Here is a 9,174-nt window from a genome sequence, read left to right on the forward strand (position 1 = left end):
CGGAGCTCGCCTGGGGTACCCATGGCAACACGGGGCCCGACAACACACTTCAAAGAATTTTCCTGAGGGGAAATCCAAAACCCCGCTTGTACGAACACATCAGCCAGAGGGTGGCAAATGCCCCGGTGAGGAGCAACGCCCCCGCGGGCACTCGGGACAAGTGCAGTTCCCATGCCCCGGCGCTGCAGACAAAGAGCGGTCCGAGGCGCCCGCCCGGAGCCCGGGTGCGCGGTGACACCCGCCGGGGAGGAGCCAGACGCGGGCTGCCCCCGGGGGCGGGGGGGGGCAGCAGGGGAACTTATAAGAGCCGCGTCCCGCCAGAAGAGCCGGGGTGTGTGTTTGGTGCAGCTGCGAGTGACGGCGCTGGGAGAGGCGCGGCGGCGGCAACAACAACAACAATAACTACTACTGCTACAACTCCAGAGCCCAGAACCGTTAGATGGCTCAGAGCATGGACAACAGCCTCGACAGCCTGGATGTAAGTGCCGGGAGCTGAGCCGGCCGGCGGGGCGGCGGCTGTCCCCGCGGCGCGGGGCGGCGCTGCCTGCTCGACGCCGCTGCTCCGCGGCAGCGGGGCGACAGCCCTCGCTCGCCGCCGCGCTCGCCCATGTGCGCGCTGTTTGCAAACAAAGGTGCCCTCGGCGGAGAGTGCGGGCGTTCGCCGGGCGGGGATGGCCCCGAGCCGCGCGGGGCCGGGGGCAAGGCGGGGGGCGCGGAGCCGGTCGCCGCGCCGTCTCCTGCCCTCCTGCCTCCCAGCCCGCGTAACTGCGGGGGTCTGCGGGGCGCAAACGGGCAGGGCTCGGCCCTGGCCTCTGGCCGCTGCTGCGTCTGGCAGCCGCGCTTCGGACCTTGCTACAGCTGCAGCCTCTGCTGGACTCCCGCCTCTTTCCTCGGGCTTTGCTGCTTGGCCGTCAGTTGCAGTGACATGTGGCGCCTTTGTGGGCTGAAAACCGCCGGTAGAGCAGTTAGAGCCGCGGGCATGGTGAGGCGGGAAACACGCGAGGACGTCTGGAGTGATCTGACTCCAGGGAGTGGCCCCCCTCTGCCCCGGTGCCCGCCCTAACTCGGGCTGCCGGTGTGCCGGACCGCGGGGGGGCCGCGCCGCCCGCGCACGGTGGGGTCGGAGCGGCGGCAGCCCCCGGCCGTCCCCTCCGGCCGGAACGCGGCGGCGTCCCGATCTTCCGGAGCCCGCTCTTCTGCCACGGGGTTTCGAGAGTAGTTAGGGCCAAAACGGAGATCGCTGGCAAGTTCCAGCTTTAATCCGCAGCTCATGCCCGCGTGGAGCTGGTGCACCCGTGTGTGGAGTGCTGCGGGACCCTCGGGGCGCATCCTGCGCGGAGGTCAGGGGTTCGTGGTGTGCAGGGCGTGAAAAGTATAATCTGAAAACCTGAGGAATTGCACATAGCCAGGTGGCAGTCGCCCCCCTGCCTTGCTTTTCAGCGTGGTGGCCAAAACCGTTGGTGGTTTCCTGATGTGCTTTCATGCCCTCACCAGAATTTCGCTTCCTTTTTCCACTGCTGTGCTTAGTTCGCAGTCGGGCTACAGCCCGGCACAGCCAGCTTCACCTCCTGCCCCCCAGCCGCAAAGGGTGGGGAACAAAGGCAGGGGAACGTGGCTGGTCGTGATGACCCTCCACGGGGTTTGAGATCCCCTGCTTAAGATCACCTCTTCTTTTCTTTATGGGCTTCGGGGTTTTTTTTTCTTGTCTCTGTCTGAAGCTGTCAATTGCTTCTCAGCGGGGAATTCTTGCTATTATTTATCCTTTATTACATCATCCAAGGCTACCTTCTCTGTTTCTCCTTGACCCCATCCCCTTAATGAGAAGGGACTTTGGAGCAGCAGAATTTCTAAGTAATTTTTTTTATAGCTCTCTGTCGTAACAATTCAATGTCATGGGTAATACTCTGCGCAGACCAGCCTCTTGCATCCAGCACCTCTGGGCTCTTCCATTTGTAGTATGCATCTGATCAGAGCACTGAAGTGTCCAGAACCAACAGGACTTCTGGGAGTAGCCATTATCTTTCTTTTCCCTTTCATCCCCTGTCCTTAGTTACAAGATCTTGCAACTTAGAGAAAGACAAAGGAAGTTTCTTAACTTGTTCTTTTTTGCTATGTATTTTGTATATATATATATTTAAAAACTGTATTTTTCCATCTGGTTTTCAAACAATTTGCCTATTCATGATGACGGAGACTGTTCACACAACTCTTAACATATTGTCATATAGAGTAAGCTTTTGCAGAGTAGCTAACATCTAATTTTTTTTTTTTTTAGCTGTCCTCTGGGTTAATCATTGAATTTTCTGACAACGGTACGGATGAGATTGGTTCAGGTGACTATGGAGACTATGGAGAGCCATGCTTTCAGCATGAGAACGCTGATTTCAACCGGATCTTCTTGCCAACAATCTACTCCATCATCTTCCTAACAGGAATAATCGGCAATGGATTGGTTATTGTTGTTATGGGCTACCAGAAGAAACAAAGAAGCATGACTGATAAATACAGGCTGCACCTCTCTGTGGCTGACCTCCTTTTCGTCATCACCTTGCCATTCTGGTCTGTGGATGCGGCCATAAGCTGGTACTTTGGGAATGTTCTGTGTAAGGCGGTTCATGTCATTTACACAGTCAACCTCTATAGCAGTGTCTTGATTTTGGCCTTTATCAGTTTAGATCGTTACCTGGCAATAGTCCATGCTACCAACAGCCAGCGACCACGAAAGCTGTTGGCTGAGAAGGTGGTGTATGTGGGTGTATGGCTACCAGCTGTGCTTTTGACAGTGCCTGATATAATTTTTGCCAGTACTAGTGAAGTAGAAGGAAAGTATCTATGTGATCGCATGTACCCTCACGAAAACTGGCTGATTTCTTTCAGATTTCAGCATATCTTGGTAGGACTTGTCTTGCCTGGTCTAATAATCCTGACGTGCTACTGTATTATAATATCTAAGCTGTCACATTCAAAAGGCCACCAGAAGCGCAAAGCCTTGAAGACAACAGTTATCCTCATCCTCGCCTTCTTTGCCTGCTGGCTGCCATATTACATCGGCATCAGCATCGACACATTCATCTTGCTAGGAGTCATCAGACATCGTTGCAGCTTGGAGACGATAGTGCATAAATGGATCTCCATTACTGAGGCCCTGGCATTCTTCCACTGTTGCCTGAATCCAATTCTTTATGCCTTCCTGGGTGCCAAATTCAAAACATCAGCACAAAATGCCTTGACATCAGTTAGCAGAGGATCAAGCCTCAAAATTCTTTCAAAAAGCAAACGTGGGGGACATTCTTCTGTTTCTACAGAGTCCGAGTCTTCAAGTTTCCATTCCAGCTAACGCTGCTCCTTGCCATCATTTTATAAACAGACACTTTAAAGTTGCGCAAGATTTCAGAAAAACAAGACTGACCATAATGTACAGATTTATTTACAGTTGGAATTTTATATTGTTTCTTCTAGTCTCTGTGAAGTTTAATTGACTTATTTATATAAAAAAACTTTCGTATTGGTGACAAACTGTCTAGGCAGGTCCTGTGGACAAGTGGTTAGTTCACAAAAGTTTAGTGCTTGTCTGTATGTATAGATATGTGAACTAAACACTTCTGGATTGTAGCAAAGTGACTGTTAAAGGTTTAGAAAATATTTCTCTGTTGTTTATATGTAAATGTTTTCAGTGTTGTTAAATTCTTAAAAATTTGGCTGGAGATTTTTACCTTACTACAAGATGTTTGGTTTACAATAGCTTAACTCTGCTGTAGAAATGGCACTTATAACCAAAGCCTCCTCTGTTATATGCTAGGGTTTTTTTCCCTGTTCTCAGTAATTGATGGTTTGCAAAATTTTCTGTTCAAGGTAAATAAAAGTAAAAGACAAAAAGTTACTTTGAGTGGTATTTTTATTTCTGATTAAATGTTTTCCTCAATGCTTTTTTTTACAATTCTCAATGCACAGTAATTTCTTTAAAAATTGCATGGCTTTTGTATGAAAAGCAGCAAAATGAGTTTCAGTACATACTGACTACTCAGTTGACACCTGTGAGTTCTAAAAGTCATTTGGTTTTTTTTCGCCAGAATACATTTACTCCAGTTAACATTGTCTTTAGAATGACTTAAACTATCACCTTAAACAAAGAACTTTTGGAGGGTAAAATAGCTACAAATGAAAACCAATCTATTTAAGCAATTGCTTAAAGTCTACAGCCTCTTAAGAGTCAAACTAAGATTACTGCATGTGACTAACCTTTATGCCATGCATATAAAGTCAATCCTACATTTCTTCTGCCTTTTGCTGTTCTTCTAGATTTAATTTCACATGTTAATAGTAATCAAAAGTAGTTGAATCAAAGCTATTTTGCTATTTGACATTGCACTTGGACTAGAAATAAAGTTATTGGTGTATCGCCTCTGTGGAAGATAAGTGTTTTTTCTCTATGGAGCTTTCCCTATCTTGTCTACATCCAGATTTTCTTAATATAATACAATCTTAACATTCTTTTTTAAAACCCAGAATGTGTACCAGTTCTTAAAAATATTTTTTAGTAGAAATCAGCCAGACTATAGAATTTCTAATAATTACTGTTGAAATCTTATTTGTCTAAGTTAGTCATATCTTCATGTTAGTACAGTGCATTCATAAATAATGAATACCCAAGAGGACAGAGCCATTGAGAATATTTGTATTTTCCAACATTAAAAAAACAAACACAACTGTTACTGAGCTATAAATAATTAACAGTTTGGAAGTCAAAAAAGCAAAAAAATAAACAATACCTACTAGTCACACAGAACTGAAATAAGCAACATGGATATCACAGTGATACTACCCAGAAAGAATGTGTTTTCACAAGCACAGCACCCTAATGATTTTGTGGAGCATGTACCGCTATGCTAAACTATACATTAAATTGCATGTTTTATTTTAGATATTTTCATAAATAGAAGACCTGTCTGTTTTCAACTTCCCTCCTCTCCAGTGAGGAGGCTGCAACCTTGGCTGCATCCTGCACACTTTTTCCTTTGCAATGACGGTAGTAGTCATCTGATTCTAGGTTGAGCTGATTCAGTTTGCTGAACTAGCACAAAAGTAACCTGGCACACAAAAAAATAATTTTCCAGCAATTTAGTGAATTGAATGAGCTCAGTGAGGAATCCAACTAGCACTACAAAAGTGCAAGACCCTGTAACCTGGAGCCAGGCACAGGGAGAGAAAAGTGAGATAAAAGGAAGACAAAGCAGGTCCCCCTTTTTAGGAACTAAACTTTTAGCTCAGTTAACTCTTAATGTGTATCTTCACTCAATGTAACATAAATTAACAGAAAAGATGCATTCTGAAGAAAGAAAAGGTCTCACTTTCATCAAGTTGTTCCTCGTTAACAGAGTTGAGAAATGAGGAAAATGTGGTATAGGAGCCGAACTTCTTAAACGGTTTATTTTTGTTGTTCGTTTGTGTGTTTTCTTAATTTAGCGAGGGTTTCCCTGTGAAGAATTTGTTGTTTTAAATGATTCTGATTTTCACCCCAGCCCAATCAATCACTGTGATTTAATTGCACTTATAAAATACTTATTGGCTATCAACACGCTGCTGCTTATTTGTTGAGGAAATGTGTAGAGCCCTTTAGCATTAACTTAGATTACTCCCATTATACTTCAGTCAGCCAACTGTTAAGCAGAGAGTTAGCAGGAAAAAAGGTGCAAGACAGAATAAACACAGCAGTCCATGTTCCTGCCAAAGACCACTAAAAGGACACTAAACAAACAACAGAAAGCATTTGTGTAGAAAATAAATTAGCAAAATTAAAACATAACCCATGCCCCAGAGGAATGAGACCTACATTAGTTTTATAAAACTGCCATTGTTTTCAGTAGAATTAGTGAAACTATGGACAGAAGAACGTCTTGAAAAGGAGTTGCAAGACCATTGGGGTTTTGCCTCAGCAAGGAAAATGAGTCAAAAGCCACATGTATTTATCTTTAAATAATTTTATATACCTATAAATATGAATATAACATATATTTACACTGTTTACAGAGCAAATATTTGCAAATTGCATGAAATTGTCCTAAGGAAACATAGTAAGAAATTATTAATCCAGCTCTGTCCTTTTACCTCTGAGTAAGTCAGAGCAAATCAGGCAAATTTCTCTCAAAGCCACTGAGCTAATCCAAATATACCATGTTGGTAAAAAATATATTTATTCCCTTTAAGATGGTTTTTGTTGAGGCTGTGACTTTTTTACATCTTTGTGAATCAATAGTAGCCCCAGTAAATGCATTTCTCGAAGTGTAAATTCAGTGACAAAGGTGAATAGACCTAATTTTGTAATTTATAAATTGGATAAGTCCACATACATCAAGAACTTTCCAAAGTTTTTGAAGACATTTTCCAAGTCTTCCTCCAAATTATTCCTCTCTAGTATACAGAATAATCATAACGATATTCTTCAAGATATACACAATGCATAGTCTCAGCATTTTCTTGATGTCATAAAATATTAGCTGCGCCCAAGTAATTTTAAACATGCAACTCAAGATGCAGAACAGAAAACAAATGTGAGTACCTGTGAGTATTGGTTACAAACCTGTTAAAAATGTTACATGGTAATTTAAAAGATTTATAATGTATTTACAAAGACATTAAATACATTATAACGTATTTACAAAGACTCTTTCCACAGAATTCAGGCACTAAGTATTTTGCCATGGCTGTTGCAATGTGCTAACAGCGATGCTGGACTAAAACACGGATATTCACCTAATACTATAATGCACACGTTTTGAGTGCTTAAGATTAGTTAGAAATCCTTTGGATCATGCAAGGCTAAACCAAGAACAGAACATGTACATGAACTTACTTTTGCTTCCTCTGAAATGCTGTTTGGAAATAAAGTTAGAATACTTAAAGCAGTGGGATAAAATTACACTATAATCCATTATTTGTATGGTATATTTTCACTCTGTCTAATCAGGCTGTACAGAGTCCACATTAGAAGAGCATGTGAAAGGATGACTGGTGGTAGGTGAGGGTGTCAGAGCTAATGTATGCAGGCTAGAGAGGGCAGTGAGTAAGGTGGAGTTTCTTGGTTTTTCTTGGCTAGTCTTACGACACAATCATTATATAGGGGGTTCAACTTCTATGCATATATATAAATCAAAACAAAATCACCATGAAAATAAAAAGGAAGTAGCAGTAATAACATGGAGCCATTCATACAAGTGAATGGTTTATCTTATGATGGTCGAGCTCTAGTTGGACAATGTACAAAGTGACCACCTCTAGATGTTTGGTTGAAAAGGCCATTTTTTATATTGTTTGGGAAAGGAAACAGCATGACGAGGAAGTACTTCCTTGATCCAGGCATGCCTCCAAAATCCCCTAACAATGGAGTATTCTCATATTCTCATAGTGCTGAAACTTAGGAAACACTTAAGCAGATAGGGCACCGGAGTTTTTCTCAAAGGATGCCACTCCCTCACTTTATGTTTTGAAAGAGCTATACAGACTCTTTTTCACAGCCATAAATCACGTGTCAATTGAAATTACATGAGCACTGGGATTATTTCTTGTAAAGAAGGCATAGATTTCTTAAAATCTTTTCTCTTTATGCAACAAATTTTCTGTCACTGTTTTAATTTTCTCTGAAAATCTTTAACATGATGAAGTTTAAAGATCATTTGTTGTAACATCAACTCTTACTATCTTCCCACCATTCTAGTTCTAACAGGACATAGAATAAAATAATACTATGCTTATTGTTTTTGAAAACATATTTTAATAGCACTTGATTATAAGAATACTTTGTGTTTGTTTATATATATTTTAACAAATATATCTACACATATATAACAATGTAGATTATAAGCATAATTTTCAGTTGTGATAAAAGTGATCCAGGCTCCAGCACAGCTGCTACTGACTTCAGAGGAGTCAGGATTCATTACAGATGTAGTAGGTATTGATTAAAATTACTGTTTTCTTAAAAGAACTGTCTGCTTCAGTGACAAACTCCCATTGAATTCAGAGACAGCGGGGAACCTAAAGAATTATGCTTCTTAAAGTGTATAATCTTATAGCCCAAATCAATTACAAATGAAGATTATGAGTTCCTCTGATTTCAGCTGCAGTCAGAGATCTACAAGAAATTAAATCTTTCAGTATGGAGCAGGTGGAATTGTTTTGCTGAACATAATAGAAATAAATTTTCAGCAAAATGGTTTTCTCTTACTGAAGGCATGCAAGCTTTGCATACCCAGCTATCAACAGTCTGACAGTAATTTGTCTTCAGTGGCATAGCATTTGAAAGAAATAGGTCAACATTTTAAACATCCTTATCTTTTGGAATTCACACCAGGAACAGAATCTTACCACACAAACACGTCAAACTAAGTAGAAATTATGAGGGATTTTTTGAAGGGTTACATTGTAAAGAGTTCTTTGGCTTCTGTTTGTTTTGGTTTGGTTTTGGTTTGGATTTTTTTGCTGTTGATGCTGCCTTTTGTTTCTACTATCCTCTTCTCACAGCTTCTATTCTACTTGACTTTTCCTTTTAAAATATACCTTTATAGAATTTTCAATGGCTCTGTTCTATTAAGACTACACAAAATATCCTGGACAAGTAAGAAAAAGTAAAGACTGTTCAAAGAAAAAATACAGCCTTCACAACAGTTTCTATGTCTTCTCATGTGCATTTCCCTTATAACATCTGCTTTTCTTTAGCCAAAAGATAAAATACTTCCATATCATATGAAAAGTTTAAACTCAAAGGTTGGTTTTATTCTCAAGTTTCTGAAGGTGCAAACACAACACACGTTTCTTTACTTTCTTGGTTCTTTCCTATTCAGCACTCTGTAATCGGGCAGATCTCCCAGAGAGAGGTCTGGTTAAGAAAGACTGAGGGGGCCCCTTACCCGCATATCAGTGTCATCACTGATGCCAACACAGCCACAAGAATATGGGCTGTCCATAAATTTGCTTTCACTACTGAAGCACTCTGCAAGGCTACAATAAGATCAGACAGCAATAGTTATCACTGGTAATACTCCTAAAGTATCACCTTGCCAAAGGTGAGCATGACACTCCTCAACAGACATAATACAAAATAAACCTGAAAAGTTCAAATAGAACATCTTCCCTTAACTCTCCTTTCACAACTGCTCAACCTTTTATTGGACATCCCAC

At 41.8% G+C, this 9,174-nt stretch overlaps 1 protein-coding gene across 1 annotated transcript; it reads left to right on the top strand.

The window, feature by feature from the left end:
- The first annotated feature begins 364 nt into the window (after positions 1-364).
- CXCR4 (C-X-C motif chemokine receptor 4) lies at positions 365-3,874 on the top strand. Its single transcript, XM_059820580.1, has 2 exons — positions 365-478; positions 2,276-3,874. The coding sequence occupies exons 1-2, from the start codon at positions 440-442 to the stop codon at positions 3,335-3,337; spliced, it is 1,101 nt and encodes a 366-aa protein (XP_059676563.1). The 5' UTR covers positions 365-439; the 3' UTR covers positions 3,338-3,874.
- Positions 3,875-9,174: the final 5,300 nt, after the last annotated feature.

The sequence above is a fragment of the Gavia stellata genome, chromosome 8, assembly GCF_030936135.1.
Source record: "Gavia stellata isolate bGavSte3 chromosome 8, bGavSte3.hap2, whole genome shotgun sequence".
NCBI lineage: Eukaryota > Metazoa > Chordata > Aves > Gaviiformes > Gaviidae > Gavia > Gavia stellata.